General features: G+C 46.5%; 7 protein-coding genes across 7 annotated transcripts; 5 read left to right on the top strand and 2 right to left on the bottom strand.

The window, feature by feature from the left end:
• Positions 1-1,498: 1,498 nt before the first annotated feature.
• On the bottom strand, positions 1,499-4,052 carry GL218_01691 (putative DNA repair helicase ercc3; the record flags this gene model as incomplete). Its single annotated transcript, XM_033578170.1, has 2 exons — positions 1,499-3,963; positions 4,025-4,052. The coding sequence occupies 2 exons, from the start codon at positions 4,050-4,052 to the stop codon at positions 1,499-1,501; spliced, it is 2,493 nt and encodes an 830-aa protein (XP_033438840.1).
• Positions 4,053-4,641: 589 nt separating this feature from the next.
• GL218_01690 (Multisubstrate pseudouridine synthase 7) lies at positions 4,642-7,710 on the top strand (the record flags this gene model as incomplete). Its single annotated transcript, XM_033578169.1, has 4 exons — positions 4,642-4,769; positions 4,852-4,945; positions 5,003-5,341; positions 5,389-7,710. 4 exons carry the CDS (start codon positions 4,642-4,644, stop codon positions 7,708-7,710), a joined length of 2,883 nt encoding a protein of 960 aa, XP_033438839.1.
• Positions 7,711-9,015: 1,305 nt separating this feature from the next.
• Positions 9,016-10,333, top strand: GL218_01689 (uncharacterized protein; the record flags this gene model as incomplete). The annotated part of the gene is made up of 4 exons (XM_033578168.1): positions 9,016-9,118; positions 9,180-9,588; positions 9,657-9,932; positions 10,012-10,333. 4 exons carry the CDS (start codon positions 9,016-9,018, stop codon positions 10,331-10,333), a joined length of 1,110 nt encoding a protein of 369 aa, XP_033437844.1.
• Positions 10,334-10,688: 355 nt separating this feature from the next.
• GL218_01688 (Peptidyl-prolyl cis-trans isomerase pin4) lies at positions 10,689-11,236 on the top strand (the record flags this gene model as incomplete). The annotated part of the gene is made up of 3 exons (XM_033578167.1): positions 10,689-10,808; positions 10,869-10,980; positions 11,082-11,236. 3 exons carry the CDS (start codon positions 10,689-10,691, stop codon positions 11,234-11,236), a joined length of 387 nt encoding a protein of 128 aa, XP_033437845.1.
• A 240-nt stretch (positions 11,237-11,476) lies between these two features.
• Positions 11,477-12,116, bottom strand: GL218_01687 (40S ribosomal protein S12; the record flags this gene model as incomplete). Its single annotated transcript, XM_033578166.1, has 3 exons — positions 11,477-11,601; positions 11,660-11,975; positions 12,114-12,116. 3 exons carry the CDS (start codon positions 12,114-12,116, stop codon positions 11,477-11,479), a joined length of 444 nt encoding a protein of 147 aa, XP_033437838.1.
• Positions 12,117-12,846: 730 nt separating this feature from the next.
• On the top strand, positions 12,847-13,481 carry GL218_01686 (40S ribosomal protein S22; the record flags this gene model as incomplete). Its single annotated transcript, XM_033578165.1, has 2 exons — positions 12,847-12,979; positions 13,222-13,481. The coding sequence occupies 2 exons, from the start codon at positions 12,847-12,849 to the stop codon at positions 13,479-13,481; spliced, it is 393 nt and encodes a 130-aa protein (XP_033437839.1).
• Positions 13,482-14,373: 892 nt separating this feature from the next.
• On the top strand, positions 14,374-16,306 carry GL218_01685 (Beta-1,2-xylosyltransferase 1; the record flags this gene model as incomplete). Its single annotated transcript, XM_033578164.1, has 2 exons — positions 14,374-16,145; positions 16,210-16,306. The coding sequence occupies 2 exons, from the start codon at positions 14,374-14,376 to the stop codon at positions 16,304-16,306; spliced, it is 1,869 nt and encodes a 622-aa protein (XP_033437836.1).
• Between the last annotated feature and the right edge of the window lie 446 nt (positions 16,307-16,752).

Below are 16,752 nucleotides of genomic sequence, written 5' to 3'. Positions count from 1 at the left end.
ATAAAAGGGGGCTTACATTGGCTGACAACTCGTACTTTAGGGGTGAGGATAGAGAAAGTGCCAAGACCGATAACAGACTGGCTTCAAATTTTTTTTCTATGTATCAAAGATTGCTTTTTTATCCCTTAGGTAGTTAGACAGAGAAAAAGACGGGATACCCTAGTTTTCCATGTCATAACATGCATATGTACATGCATGCATGTATTGTCCAATGTGAAGGTATATATATCTCTTCATAATGGACTAACTACATGTTTTGAATCAAGCACAAACCACCATCTTCTACTCTATTTAGGTTAGCAGGGTTAGCAGGGTTAGAACGTACATGGTCTAACCGGCTAGCGGAAACACATCTAGCGCAAAGATTAAATATGCAGGACAGCCGGGGTAGAGCAAGGTTAAGGCCGGCAGTGGTGCTACGTGGTAGAAAAAAAGGCTAGAGTCTGGTATCTAAAGTGTAAACTCTGTAATGTAAGTCCTGTTGTTACCATGCCGCTTGTCAGCACCCGGCATCTGAATCATCTTAATCAATTCGTAAGCAATTGTTTGTATGATAGGTAGGTTCCGGAAGGTTCTAGACTCACATTCCTCTGTTAAGCACTGTAGAATCGCATACGTGGACCTTGGAGTATTATGTGACCTTCATCTGCGGAATTTGGAGATGTTCGAAAAGATCCGGAAGGTTTTACAGATTACGAGCGGTGCACTTGATTATATAGAACAGGGGGGACTATAATTGGCCGACAGCCATAATTCAACATGTGACTGCGTTGTATGGTGCTTAGGTGATGATGTCACACCCACCTATACTTTAACCATGTACTCAGGTACTATACGGATCCGTACCTAAAGTACAAAAATACCTATAAATGGATGTTATTGAACCCTTCAATATAATATATTATTTGCATGCATATCAAAAAGCTTATAGCATGATTAAAGGTAAAAAGGCGACGACATCAACACAACCTCGTAGATGTTACTATATTATCATACCTACCTAAGAGGGTAGAACGGATGGAGTTGATATTTCGGTTAACCCGTAGGTACATCGACAACGACAACGTTGATATTACAAGGAAAATATTGTAAATGTAACTCGAGTTAAGCCTCCCCTTATCCCTCAGCAAAATGCGACCCCAATCAAATCCCGTGAAAGTCAGCCCATGTCGTGCAGTGTCTTGAGCAAATTTTAAATAACTCCCGGTGCCACGCAATGTACGTGTGCTAGGTTGCATTTCATACGTAGCACTGCAGCCATGATCGTGGGATGGATGCATCTGTCCATTGCGCTGGGATCACTAAGCCACACCCGGATAAAGTACCTCCGTATTGAACCATATCGTCTATGGCGATACGCCTGTAGCATGAGTACTACCTGTAAACCAGCGGTGAAAACCATACTTGGGGTTTATTCATCTCCCGCATAGTCTCCGAAATACACTGGCGCCACTCCTTTTCTGCGCCCCCGATAGTATACACAGTATATTCACGCATCCTAACGCTGGGTTTTGAGCCTTTCCTTTTCCCTCGCCATCTTCTTGAAGAAGGCGTTACTCTTGGCTGGCTTCTTCTTGAGCCCCTTATTCGCGCCCTTCCTCTGTTCAATGTAGGCCATGTCCTTTCCACCGCTAAGATCATCAAGCCCACCAGCTGTACGTCTAACTCGGCCTCTCTTTCTTGAACCTGTCATATTAAACATATCATCCGTGTAATCATCCCTGTCTCTATCATCCGGCTTCTCTGTGTCGGTTACAATCTTCGCGAGAAGCTCACGACGCTCCTGAGGCGTTTTGAACACGAGCCCTTCCATCTTCTCCATTCCGGTAAGAGATGTAATGACTTTAAAGGAATATCCTTGATCTACAAGGAAAGCCTGTCTCTTGGTTGAGTAGTACATCTCGGGTGTATCCCTCGAGACTAATGAGTAGAAAAACGCATTAAATCCCTCGTCAGATCTCCGCTTTGCTCGGAGAATCCGGCCTAGCCGCTGTGCTTCCTGACGACGAGAACCGTAATGCGAGGATATCTGGATCAAACACGTAGCCTCTGGAAGGTCGAGAGATGTATCACCAATCTTCGATAGGAAGATAGTTTTGACGAGGGGGTTATGCATGAAATTCTCTAGCACTACCGTCCGCTCATTGTTCGATGTAGACCCACAGATGTAAGCTTTTCCGAGGGCTAAGGCGATCTGTTTGAGGGCGTATACATTGTCCGAAAAGACGATGATCTTGTCGCCTCGCCTCTCGTGATAATCAATGAGGAACTGGCAAGCCTGGATCTTTCGTGGGTTCATGACATATAAGTTTTGTTGGAGACTTCGATTTTTCTTTTGCCTGTTGAACTCGTCGAAAAATTCTGCCGTCATCGGGCACCAGACTTCGGCGCATTGAACTTTAGCTATGTGGCCTTGCTCCGACAGCTCCATCCAATTCGCCTCGTACAGCTTCGGCCCAATAAGGAAGTTCAAATCTGAAATCTTATCGTCCTCTCGAAGTAGCGTAGCAGTTAATCCGAGCTTTGCGTGGCTCTTGATCGAGTGCGAGACCTTCCGGAAGATATTAGCAGGCACGACGTGAACCTCGTCGAGCAACATCAGACCCCACTCCCGACTAGTTAAGAAATCCATCATCTTCTGTGAATCATGAGCCCGCTTCTTCCCCGAGTTTGTCACCATGGGATATGTTGTAACGATAATACCAGTATTCCCAGGGAACCTTTGTTTATGATCCGAAGTAAATAAGGCAATATCATCGGGTCTGATATTGGACCATTTTAAGAATTCGTTCCGCCATTGATTAGCTGACATCGTGCTCGTGCAAAGGACGATGCAGCCCTTCTTGATCGTACAGGCAGCAGTGATTCCGACCAATGTCTTTCCGGCGCCACAAGGCAGGACGATGATACCACTTTTTGCTCGGCCGTTACCGAACATCTTGCTAAGGCTCTTCTCCTGATAACTCCGAATTTGTGTAGCCGGTCGTAAATCGATCTCGAGATTCGCATTTCGATCGTCGTTGCGGAAATCATACTCCTCCAACATAGGATATTGAATCTCCAAGGCACGTTTCTGGACGACTTCGATGGAAGTGTCGTAGATCTCGAAGGCATGCACGGCCTCCTGATTATCGTCATCATCATCTTCTCTTAGAGCATCGTAAGGATCTTGAGCTTGCGCCCCCTCGGTTGTCTCTGGTTGTGCCTTTTCGTCCTTTTTTAGTTGTGCTTGTTGTACTCCTGCAGCATTAGAGGTTCCGGGAATCACCAGGCCGCCCATAGAAGGGGCGCTGGTAACAGTTTCTGTTCCCTTAACGCGACAAGGTCCGATAACCGCGTCCTTTAGCAGTTTCTGTAGTACTTCCGGGTCCGTGCTTTCTACAAAATATTTCGTATCCTTGATGACTAGCTTCACTTTGCCATAACTTGATGCACAACTACTAATAAATTTCGTTATTGATTCTGGGACGGGTGTCTTTGAAAACCGTTCTAGGGTGTTGATGATGTCTCGGGGTTGCAGCCCAACTGATACAGCAGCGTATAAGCTATGACTAGTAAGAGCATACTCGTGGATAAAGGTCGGACGCGACAAAGGCTCGGCAACGGTAATGAGGAAGTCTTTTGCTTGATCGGCCAAGGGACTGAAATTTTCCAGGATTATTCGTCCTCGCTGGGGATCGATCCATATAGGACGACTCTTAAAATCGGGCTTTAAAGGCAGATATGAGAAATCCCGCTTTCCACCTCTAAAAAATCGGCTCGAAGTCCAATCTTCTTCGTGTACCGTAGTGCCTTGAAACGTAGCAAGGGAGAAACGATCTACGACCTTTTGTAGCTGCTCCTCATTTTCGACCGGCTCCTCCGGAGAATCTGAATCATCGTCGCTATCGATGGATCGAGGCGTCGAAGGACCGGGTGTCGAAGTAGTAGAGGCCTTTCCCGACTTAGCGGAGCCTGTAACGTCTTAAGAAGTTCAGCATGATGGATTTATGTAGTGGTAGTAAGCGAGGAGAGTTGGACATACTTCCTGAAGCCTTTCTTTTCACAGGCATCTTGACGGTAAATATGAACTTGAAAGGTGAGAAAACAGTCAAAGAAAGATCACTAAGGCAGGCGCGGAGAGGCAATGTAAAGGTGCATAACATGTAACCTTATGCGCTTAACTTCAATATTACGTAAACAAATATGTACGTATTATGTACCTAGGTAACCTTGGTATGCTATGGTTGTTATTTTGAACCAGTCGGAGAATTTCCAGTTTATGCCTGTAGGTGATCCTAGTAAAAATAGTGTAGATGTACGATGTGGAGACATGCAGTAACTAATGGAGTAAGTACCCACCGCCTTCCACCATTCTTTTGACCGCCTTCATTATTCAACTTTCTGCCGGTAAAAACTTGTGAATTAGCAAACTAGCAGAGAAGCTGCTATTGCAAGCGTTTAAGTTGGAAGGTATCAATCGTATATCGCAATTCGCACTTTATTCCTCTAATTATCCCGATAACCTCAATCTATATGCGCATGGGATCTTAGTAAACTTTGATTTATTCATCCCAACGCAGCTATTCGAATGTTCGATAAGCATCTATGCGTCTAAACACATAGCTTATTTGTTTTAAATTCTGATACTACACTTCGAGAATGGCGACTCATACTGCTATGGCCCAAGGCAGCGATGCCTCAATGCGAAACTCCTTAGAGCAACGTCTTGGTATCCTTCATTTTGTGTCAGAGAAGGAGCATAGATGGTATGGCCAAGTCCGTACAAGGTAAGGGACATATATATTAACCTGCATCGTCGTTATAACGTCTGTTCGCTTATTCGGTTCATTTCTAATTATTTTTCTTCAGATTCACTGATTTCCAAGTCCATGAGATCAATAAAAATGGTGAAGTGATTCATTTGCATGACTTTCAGACAAGTGCAAGGGAATTGGCAAAACCTGTGAGTCGGTTTTACCCTGCATAGTAACCCTTAAACTAAAACATCTAACTTCGATAGATTCCTGATCAACAAACAGCAAAGTTTCAGGCTTCCAAGCCATTAAATTCTGAAGAGGGTAAAAAACTCACAACTGGTACTGTTGATACCGTTGCCGCGAACGATACAGGATCTCAGCCATCAGCCAGTTCGGAGCAGCCAAAGGATGGAGAAAGTTCTACTACTATATCCGTATCCGATCAAACAGTTCTCATAGATCTCCTCGGCCAAAGCACCGCAGAAGGTTTAATTGACTTATATAGCAAGGTAAACGAAAATACGAAAGCACAACCTAAAGTCTCCAAATTTGTGACAATCGCAGCAATAACTGATAAAGCCCAAAGATCCCGAGTTCATTCAGTAAGTCCACTAGATATTTCTAATCGAGTAAAACTGACTCCAACTAGGAAATTCGTCGCATATTTGGTGGCAAAATTGACACTGCTACGGATTCGGATGGCTCTATTAAAGCAACGGTTGTCAGCAAAGGTAACCAGCAGTGGGGCAACCGTTCAAGGAATGATAGATCTAGAAACGATAGATCTAGAAATGAGAGATCCAGAAACAGCGGCCAGAATGGCGGCCAAGATCAAGATGGCAAGTTCTTGCATTTCACGCTCTACAAGGAGAACCGAGATACGATGGACGCGATTGGTCAAATAGCCCGTTTTCTAAATCTCAAGCCCTCCTTCTTCGGTATCGCTGGCACCAAAGACCGTCGTGCTGTGACTACCCAGCGAGTCAGCATGCGGAGACGAAATCCTCAGTCACTAATTTCTCTTAACAACGACAAGATATATGGCGTGAAACTCGGAGATTTCAAGTTCGAACAGCATTCCATCCACCTAGGACACCATAGCGGGAATGAGTTCGTGATTGTTCTCAAAAACTGCTACTTTAGTGGGACTCAAGATCTGACCTTTGAACAAAAACTCGAAGTTGCAGATTCTACCATAAAGACAGCATTAGAAAAGGTCACCCAGAATGGTTTTATTAACTACTATGGCACTCAGCGATTTGGTACACATCAAATTGGAACTCAGGAAATCGGCATGAAGATTCTCAACCGTGATTTCGAAGGTGCTGTACAAGATCTACTGTCTTTCGACCCTGCTTTACTAGACATCGACCCTAGCTCTGTCGAATCAATGCGTCGTGAAGATACCTATCGTGCACGGGCTTGTTCAATATTTTCGGAGACCGGTAATGCGCAGGATGCGCTTAAGTGTTTACCTAGAAGATGTCATGTAGAGTCTGCATTGATGCATCAACTCGATAAACATCCTAGGGATTTTCTCGGCGCGCTCCTTTCAGTTAGTCGTGGGATGCGTACGATGTATGTTCATGCATATCAGTCTCTAGTATGGAATTTTGCTGCAAGCAGACGCTGGGAACAGTTCGGTCTGCAAGTAGTCAAAGGAGACTTGGTCCTTATTGATTCCGAAGCTTCTACCTCGTCAGAAGGCCGTCAGAACGGAAACGGTGAAGAGGATATGATCCATCTTATGAACGGAGGATCTTTTGCCGAGGATTCACACGGGTTGAAAGCACATGCATTAACAGAGGAAGAAGCTAGTGGTGGGAAGTATTCCATCTTTGACGTCGTATTGCCATCTCCGGGTTGGGACGTCGTATACCCGGATAATGAAATTGGACAGTTCTATAAAGACTTCATGGCTAAGGAGGAGAATGGTGGGCTAGACCCCCAAAATATGCTCCGGCAACAGAAAGATTTTAGCCTCCCTGGATCTTACCGCAAGCTCATGGGCAAGTTCATTGGTACACCAGACGCCTCTGTCCGATCCTACTTGAAGGATACGGAACAGCTAGTACCGACTGATTTAGATCTAATACGAAGCCGTAAAGCTAAAGAAGCAGCGGATCGCAAAGCCGCTCAGCGAGAGGCACAAGGACCACCCTCAAAATGGCAAAGCTTTGCCGATAATGTACGAGATAGTGATCTCCAAGAAGCTCGAGCCAGGTCCGAGAGACGAAAAGCCGAAGAGTCTACCGACATGCCAGAGACTCGGACAAGAGATACCTGGGTGCAGACTTCAGTCAACGGAAGTAACAAGCGAGTCAAAGTTTCTGAGCAGACAGATGATATCAAGGCAGAGAGCGAGAGTAGTATCTCGCAAACTTATGAAGATAAGATGCAAGTAGACGCAGATAAGGCTGATCAGCCAAATATAATCGAAGGAGTGGAGTCGACAGGCCAAGATGACAGAGATTCTGGCCATTTACTTGTCACCACCCTTACATCACAGGTGCGAGCCGTTGCAAAGAATGCCATTCAGTTACTTATGGCAGCGTTGAGAGTATTTACTGACAAAAACATCATAAAGACTTCCGAGAATACAACTACGTCCGAGATTCAACCCGAAGGGCAGACGTCGAAGCCCGTCGTAGATCCACCTAGCACCACCAGCCGCCAGAACGAAGCGATAAAGTCGTCAGATGACAGCGTAGCCGAAACATCTCATCATACCGAACCCCTAGGTGACATCCACGATGGCGAACACGAAGCGAACGAGTCAACCCAGTTAACCAACGCTACTACTACTGATGAGAAGAAAATCGCAGTGATCCTTCGATTCGCACTAAACACTAGCCAGTACGCAACCATGGTTCTTCGAGAACTTCAAGGGGCGATCCCCACCAGCGATGACACGGCTATTTCAGATTCTCTATCAACTTCTCCCGGCCAAGATATTGTCAACTCCCTATAACGAGGAGATCTAATGCTAGTATTTCACTGTTACGAACCTAGTCCATTTCGCGCCACCCTCTCCATTTTGCCTAGAACTCCTTCGGTTTTTCTACACCTGCAAGTCATTTCTTAGCTAAAACATACGAGATTAATTGGTAGAGTGTGAGGACTTAGAGATATTCATAACTTCATCGTGTTTTGATGTTTCTCCGTCGGTAAGGACCCAAATTTTTATAAGTCATACTAACTCAACAACGGGAATGCAAGATGTATAAGCGCATGACTCTACAATGTTGCTATTATGTTCTGTCAAAGAGATGTAACGCTAAAGTGTTGATATGGCTTTAACGTAGGTAATGAGAAATGGGCATAGGGCTCATATCATTCTAGCATTCTATGGAAGTTAGCTAAGATACCCAATTACTACTAAACAAATCAAATATACTGCACGCTTAGCATATAGTATTATGAGCTATCCGCGTCCTACAATTCCCCGTAGAACACATCCAGATACCTGTTCTATCCAGGCACCTAAATATTCGGATCTACGTGTGAGGTACATTTGTATGTATGTAGTGTAATGAATTAAGTAGATTAGGTACCTAAGGCAAGTGCAGAGTGCTACACGGAGAGAGAGAGCTGGGGCTTCTTTGTTTCACAAGCTCCATAATACATCATGTCCTCGAATAGCGACTTCCCTTTGTTGGGAAAAAGAGTGAGGCGTTTCTTCTTGTTCACAAGCTTCTCCCTGATATATCGATTCGACCACCTATATCAAGACCTATATCAAGTATACCTCCTTTAAAGTATTGCTAATCAAGCCTCATTAATTCGTCTATAATTTCTACCCGTAACGTCGTTTCAAAGACACTGTATACGAGATATCGCTACCGCAAACTGAACTAAGAGCTTCTAAGCCGCAACTAGGATGCTATGAGAGGAGCACACTATATACTAACCTATTAACTATACCTCATAATGAGTATGCTTGAACGAATCGCGCAGTATAACCAGAATACTCGGTCTCGAGTAGACGTACCAAGGCTATATCTGAAGCCAAAACCTGTTGGAATTAGCAATGATGAACAAGACCACTTCATCTTCAGTAAACAACAGGATGTTACGAACCAGGTAATTCGATGTAGAAAACAATAATATATATAGTTTGTTGATAATATTGCTCACGATATATAGGTCCCAAGCCGAAATGTTAAGCACTTTAGCTTAGACGGGGCTAGCAATTTGCCATTTAGCAGGAGACCGCCACCTTTGAGAGGTATTGTAGCTCAATTGATTGCTATTTAGTTATAGCTGCCGACTAACAATGGGTGTTCCAAGCCCAGTCTGCGTTCTCATTGGTATCCGACGAACCCACCGAGCTAGACTGGAATCCAGCGGCCTTACTAGAGTTATCGGACTCCGTCAGGGTAAACTTGAAGCACTATAGAAGAGTGGGACCTGGAACCGAGAAACTGAACAGTTTCCTAGAGGCGGCGCTTAGAGACGAAGAGCAACAATGGGGGCGTCCAACACTCGATATTGAGACCATCGAGCACGCTCGGCTGGACAAGCTGCTGGCTGAGCTTCTACAGTTTGCCGAGAAGATGAGAGGCGCTTCCAGCCCGTTGATGAGGACAGGTGCAGCAACTGGCAGCTTCTCGCTCCAATTCCGCGTCATTATATCACATGCTAAGAACCTATGGCGCGCGTGGAGACGCAGATTCCGCGAGCAGTACTTCATGATGGATCAATATCGCTGTGCGGCGCTGGTCAAGGGCGGCCGGCTCAAGGATGTTTCATTCAATACATCTCTGACCTACGACCTGGGTAAGTGGCAGACGAAAGTGAGCGACCCAATCTCGGAGCTTGAGGGAAACCTACAATTCGATCCTGGACAGTAAGTTCTCGAAGTTCGTTCTTTCGTGATTCGACTGGCTTGTTTCTAACATTGTATGTGCTATTAAGCTGGTGGCTGAATATTACATGTGCTGAGAGAGATGGCATGGTGGCTAGTTCGTTGGAGGTACCAACGAAAGGAAGGTATTGTATCACTACTCTGCCTCTACTTACCGGACAGGAAGAGTGGCTACGGGGCGATACATATAAATATGTCCGCGAAGGAAGGTCTGGGGACATGCATATCGCTCTAATATCTCAAGTCGGCCGACAGATCCGCGTTCTTCGAGGCTACAGACTGAAGAGCATCCTGGCGCCGCAGGCCGGCGTCCGCTATGATGGACTGTAAGTCGTGACAGAACCTTTTACTACTCATTTTCGAATAATTGGCAGTTGACAGAATACTTACTCATTCATCAAAAAGTTTCACTATCAAACAGTACGGGTGCAAGCTCGACAACAATACAAATGTCTACCGCCTAGAACTAACACTTGAGCGCGTGCCGAACCCAAAGGTGTCCCTGGAGGATATCGAAAGCATACCACGACCCTCCCAGCTAGACGATTGGAACTTATACGAGAAGCTCGAAGGCGACAAGATCAAGCTCCTGCAGGGAGAAACAAGCTATCTAGAGTGGAAGCTTAGACGTCAAGAAGAGCGGATCGACAGAGATGATTGGAGAAGGGCGCGTCTATTCAGAGCGTCTGTCTCGCGTTGGGGGTCCGGGACTGATTCTCAAGAATAGGGGTAAGGTCCGATGGCGGGTAGCTATAATGCCACACGAAGCCTATATAAAGTCTTTTCACTATTGCCCGTTGTCCTATGTATTATTGAGAATTCATACTTAGTAAATTGCAACGCGTAGCTTATAGCCATAGTAGAATAGCCCGGACTAAGTTCTATGGTTTGGCGTGTAAGTGGTAGGAAAGGGATGAGCTTAGTGGGTCTATTATTTGACAGCCGGCAACCAGCTGAATATGATCAGGCTAATAGCCCCTCATATTACTATTACCTGCACGTCAGTTCGATCAGATCAACGTGGGGCTCTCACATCAACTTTGTAGCTCATCCAACCACTATTAACATCAACATTATTCAAAATGGGTGCGAAGAAGAAGGCCGACAACAAGTCCAACAATAAGGACTCTGGCGACAAAGATGATAATAAAAAGGGTGGTAAAGTGAAAGGCGCACAGTCCGTTGTGGTTCGCCATATCCTAGTAAGTTAGGGTTCGACCTCCTCTCATCCTCGAGTATACGAATTGACACACAACTTGTAGTGCGAAAAGCACTCCAAGAAGGAAGAAGCACTGGCTAAGATCAGAGAGGATCCTACTCTGAATAATTTCATAGCAGTGGCTAGAGAGTATAGCGAGGATAAAGCTAAACAAGGTACGTTCTATCTACAGAGTCGGAATTTATCACTTCACTTCTTGATGCTTGAGTATCGGATATCTATATAACTGAGTCGAAAGCTGACCTAGAAACCTTAGGCGGTCTTCTTGGTACACAACGGAAAGGATCACTACAACCTGAATTTGAAGATGTTGCTTTCGTACTACCAGAGAGTAAGGGCAGTAACCTCAGCATCGGAGAGGCGAAGACGGCGTTCGGATATCACCTGATTGTAGTAGAAGAGCGCAAATGAGCTCATAATCACCATCATATAAAGAAATTTCACGGGTGAAAAAAAAAAAAGGCTTTGCAGCTGAGATTGGTAATGCAAGTTTTCCTTGATTCCTGATGCAGTATAGACCCCTTAATTTTTTCCCAGCATCTATGCCAGATGGTCAAGCCGGTAGAGTACATGCCAAGGGCTCATGACGATGGCTTGAAAATCATCCCGTTCCACTGTCTATATCCCCGCGCAACGCCCGTGATGAATTCCTTACTGCTCGGTCTGGAAGTAGTTCAGGAGGATGGATCGCTCAGTCGACTCCTCACCCCAGTCCTTGACAACCACGCAAGAGCAGTTTACTACCTTGCGCGCGTTGCCTTCTCGGTCCAAGACACCTACAAAATATTATGGTTAGTTCCGAACCATATAATCCCATAAGCTCATATAACTTACAGAGACCTGACCACTCGCCCAGTTGCTTTCCGTCGGGAACCTTGATCAGGGGGATCTTGTGTTCGGAGCAGAGGGCGATGACCAACTTCTTGTAGGCCTCTTCCTCGCAGGACTCGTTTAGAACACACATGTGGGCTTGTCGTCGGTCGAGAGCCTTGGATGCTTCACGGAGACCCCGGGCAAGACCGTCGTGCATAAGGGCGAGCTTCAAGACACCCTTGAGGGCATCCAGAACGGACATCTGACCCTTGGAGGCATCGGCGGAAACTTCAACCTCCTCGGGGGCTTCGGGTGCGTTGTTCTCTTCTACGTCCGACTAAATTTGAAGAATAACTATTAACAAATTGCTTGCGCGCACATAATAGCAATCTAAGCACAAGATGCAAGACCGTCGCATTTAAATATCCTTGTCCCTTCGTATAAGAGCGCAATAATAGTAAATAATAAAACATACCATCTTGAATTTTGTGACACCGGTGCGATCCTCGAAGAGTGGTTTTGCTGTGTCGAGTTGTGAAGGTGAATTTGGTGGGTGGATTTGAGTCGTGCGAAAATCTGGAATTGTTCCAAATCGCCGAATGGAAATAGAGTGTATCAATCGAGGCTTGAACGTTAGGGAAGGTGCAGTGGGGAAGGCTAGTTGTGTATCGCTTAGGGTTAGTTGGCCGAAATTTACCCCATTGGGTGGAGATTCCCAATTCAACCCGCCCACCATAATTTTCGCACTGGCAAAAAAAAAAAAGAGAAATCAATCTAACTGACCGCCAACCATTCCTCTACCTTTTTTTCTTACCTCCACTCCGTTTCACTTCAACCAAACTTCTGCACGACAAGCATAAACCAGAGCGTCAAGCAATTCCCCTTCGCTTACGACCTCTATAGAGGTATGTAATAATAAGTCGCCATGTCTTAAATTAAGGCACATTTCCATCCCCCAATGCGCCCTTCAAGAAGCCGGGGGAGAGCAATCAGAGACCTTGCCGCCAGCCTTCGCGTCGCGATGGACGAGTCAGGTTTCTGATACGCTTCTCCTCTCCAGTACTGAGCGGGCAGAACCCTCCCCAAAGTGGCACATTGGGGGAGGGCACTCTCCATGCTCTTGGCTTTTGAAGGCTAACCAAACACCATTATCAACAGATACCTCACATCCTTTTCGAACGGTCTGAGAATCTCGCAATACCGCCAAAATGGTCAAGACTTCCGTCCTCAACGATGCGCTTAACGCCATCAACAACGCCGAGAAGACCGGCAAGCGCCAGGTCCTCATCCGACCTAGCTCTAAGGTCATCGTCAAGTTCTTGACCGTCATGCAGCGCCACGGTAGGTCTTATCTTCTTCGTCTTCCACATGACACAGCCCTCCGACACCCCCCATGTACAAATTATTCGGCATGATAACTGGATAACGGTCTCACAACGCCCTACGACCGAAGTCTTTTAAGTTGCCGATAGATCGAAGTTTTTTTCTGGCGAACGAATCTTACACGTTTCTCTGATATATCTAAAATGAAGTCTTACGTTTAGTCTTTCGCTACATCCAGCTAACGCTTTTTTCCTTTTTAGGCTACATCGGCGAGTTCGAGGAGGTCGATGACCACCGATCCGGAAAGATCGTCGTGCAGTTGAACGGCCGCATCAACAAGTGCGGTGTCATCTCTCCCCGATACAACGTCCACCTTTCCCACCTCGAGAAGTGGGTTGTCAAGCTGCTACCCGCTCGTCAGTTCGGCTACATCATCCTTACCACCTCTGCCGGTATCATGGACCACGAGGAGGCCCGAAGGAAGCACGTTGCTGGCAAGATTATTGGTTTCTTCTACTAGGCGGATAACAAAAGAAAAAAAGGAAAAGGAACAAGGGATATGAACTGACTAAAGAGCATTTTCGGCGTTTGGGAGGAATGGATAATGGCCAAGCTATGATGCTTGATGTTTTTCAGCCAAATACACCATGATACCACGAAATGCTACACAAGTCCAGTTCTTGCATGCTTCTAGCCCCCCTGTGTTCCTCTGTATGTTGCCAAGCCACGGAGTGCCATGTGAAAGTCCCGGTTGTACTATGTACCTCATAGTACCTTGTACATAGAAGGACATTTAATGTTCAATTCAAGGGCTTACCTAACAAGGTACCTTCGCTAACTGAAAATAAAGCATGATCCTTCCGTACAACGATGACGGGTAATTGAGTTTATTTAGTATAAAGTTCTGTCATCCATTAACAAAGTGTAATCATCCAAATTTCGTGACCAGATTTCGTGCTATTTTCACATTTACATGCTTATATCCCTGACTGCGGCCCGCAAAGCTCGAAATAATTTGTACATGATTCATGGATAATATGGCTAGGTATGGTCAGAGACGCGTCACAGTGCGTCTTCCCGCACGTCTATTGATTAAATGAAAGTATTTAATTGGATCAAGCAAACAAATACCGGGGCACTACGTACAGAGGTAGCAACTAAAAAACAGGAATGGAAAGGGCTCCTGAACCTCATCGGGTCCATTTTCTTTCAAGAGGTTTATATCTCCATATCTCCATATTTCCATATTTCCTTCTAAATAGTCTAAATACCTAACCTGTATCCCTCTTCTCCACGATAGGTACATGTACCAATGTCATTCTTTACATCATTATTTCTTGCTGCGCCAATAAGTCTCAGCCGACGCCATCGAGCCTTCTAAACTGCGGGTGAGATTAGGGGCGTGAAGAGAAATGCGGCCGCGCCAACTAATCCTAACCGGCGGGCTCGTCTTCCTCGGTATTTGCGTCATCACACTCTTCCGGTTAACGCCTTCCGGCACCAACCTTTCAGACCTTAAGCCCGGCCCTTTATCGTATACATATGGTGCTGGGAAAGATGGCTCCAGCAATGCACCACAACCGTTGGCGGCCCTGGTCCCCTTCGATCCTAAGCCGAAGCCCGCTCCCGCTGGAGAGCATCCTATGTATTACTTGATCACCCAAGCAGAAAAAGACCTCGAAGCCACGAAGTCACGCCAATCCAAGACAATCAAGGATGCTGTTGCAGAATACCGCAGGCGGTACGGGATCCCCCCGCCGCCCAACTTCGACAGATGGTTCGAGTTCGCGAAGGCCAAGAATGTCCAGCTCATCGACGAATTCGATATGATTCACGAGTCGCTGACACCCTTCTGGGGGCTGAAGCCCTTCACGATACGCGCGCGCGCCAGGGAGGCGCTAGGTTTCGACAACGCGTTGCTAGGTATTCAGATCCGAAACGGTAAAATTACGCATATCCAGGGTGGGAGCGAGTGGCAGCGCGAGGCCACTGCGGGTATGATGGGGAAATTCATAAAGTGGTTACCCGATATGGACTTGTGCTTTAACTTGCACGACGAGTCGAGAGTCGTAGTACCGCATGATGACCTAGCTAGATTGGTTAAAAGGGCTAAGGATATTAATATGCCTGCGGCCAATTCCCATTCTCGCCTGAAAAACGAGTTCACGCCGATGGGCAAGGGGCTGAATGACGGGTCTAAATTCGAGGAGAGCAAACTAACGCGGTTCAACATCTTTGCTCATCAGCCAACTTGGACTCACTCGAGGTTATCGTGTCCCCCGGAAAGTCCTTCTAGAGGTTTAGAGGAAGAAGAGAGGAAAGATGACATCTCGAAGTATGGCCTAGGAGAGCTAGGCTTCATCTACAATATTACAGCCATGTCCGATATCTGCTATTCCCCGTCGCTAGGCTCGACGTTTGGCTTCTTCGACCGGCCGAATGCATACAACATCGTCCTCGATCTATTCCCGATATTCTCGCAGTCCAAGATCTCGTCTTACTCTGATATATTGTACCCGTCGCCGTGGTACTGGTTCGAGAAGGTAACGTATGATGAGGGAAAGGACGTTCCGTGGACCGAGAAGCAGGATAAGTTCTACTGGCGCGGCTCTACGACCGGTGGCTTCAGTAGGAACGGCGGGTGGCGACGACAGCACCGACAGCGGTTCGTGAAGAAGATGAACGCAGCCGATAACGCCAAGATCCTCGAGGAGAATAATGGCAAATGGGGAGTCCAGGAGGTACCGCGGGGCGACTACAAAGACATCATCGACGTATACTTCTCGGGAGTGGGGCAGTGCGACCCCGGCGACTGTGATGCGCAGAAGGAATTCTTCATGATCAAGGGGCATGTGGAGCAACAGGACGCGTGGAAGTACAAGTATCTGCTGGACATCGACGGAAATGCGTTCAGTGGGCGATTCTATGCATTCCTAAAAAGCAAGAGCTTGGTGTACAAATGGGCTATCTTTCGCGAGTGGCATCTCGAGTGGTTGAAGCCGTGGGCGCATTACATCCCCCTCAGTCTGCAAGGTGAGGAGTGGCTCGAGGCTGTTCGGTTCTTCGGTCACGGCGATCTGGGGACGAAGGAGGCCGAGCGCCTCGCGAACCAGCAGCGAGAATGGGCGAATAAGGTCCTAAGACACGAGGATATGGAGGTGTGGTTCTTTAGGTTGCTGCTAGAGTATGTCCCGGTGACCCGATTTAATTATCGTTTTCGGTGGATTGGAATGCTAACGCAGACGCAGATACGGCCGTGTCGCAGACGACGAACGCGAGAACATCGGATACTCGGTAGGCGCACCCGCGGGTAGGGCGTCGGGAGAAGCCCCTCTTAACCCATGACGGAAAGATAAAGCGGTCACGTTAATATGAAGGTCGGAAACGGATAGGATAGGATATGCTACATAGGCATAAGTAGATCTGGCAGGCCGGCGTACGGATTGTATAAAACAGCTGCATGGTCGGAGTTTTTTTTTTTTTTATACTTTATACTTTTCACCTTTTCTTTCACGGTGCACATGCATGCACATACCACATGCGGACGGCCGGATGATAGTACTATATACATACATATATATGTGTATATACGGGAAGAGGACCGGACAGTCTGGCGCATAGCCCCCTTTCCTGCGGTTCGATATACGACGGGAGAGGAGTTTTGGGATCCAGAGCGGAGTATATCTCAGACAGCGTCTGGATATTCATTCGGGGTTTCGTCGGGCAGACGAGCAAGTAGATGATGTAGATGGGTAGACTGGACTGGACTGGACTGGACTGGCCCGGACTAC

This window comes from Daldinia childiae (genome assembly GCF_008694065.1).
Source record: "Daldinia childiae strain JS-1345 chromosome Unknown Scaffold2, whole genome shotgun sequence".
Lineage (NCBI taxonomy): Eukaryota > Fungi > Ascomycota > Sordariomycetes > Xylariales > Hypoxylaceae > Daldinia > Daldinia childiae.
The sequence above is the reverse complement of the archived record's forward strand: the minus strand, read 5'-3'. Positions and strand labels throughout refer to the sequence as shown.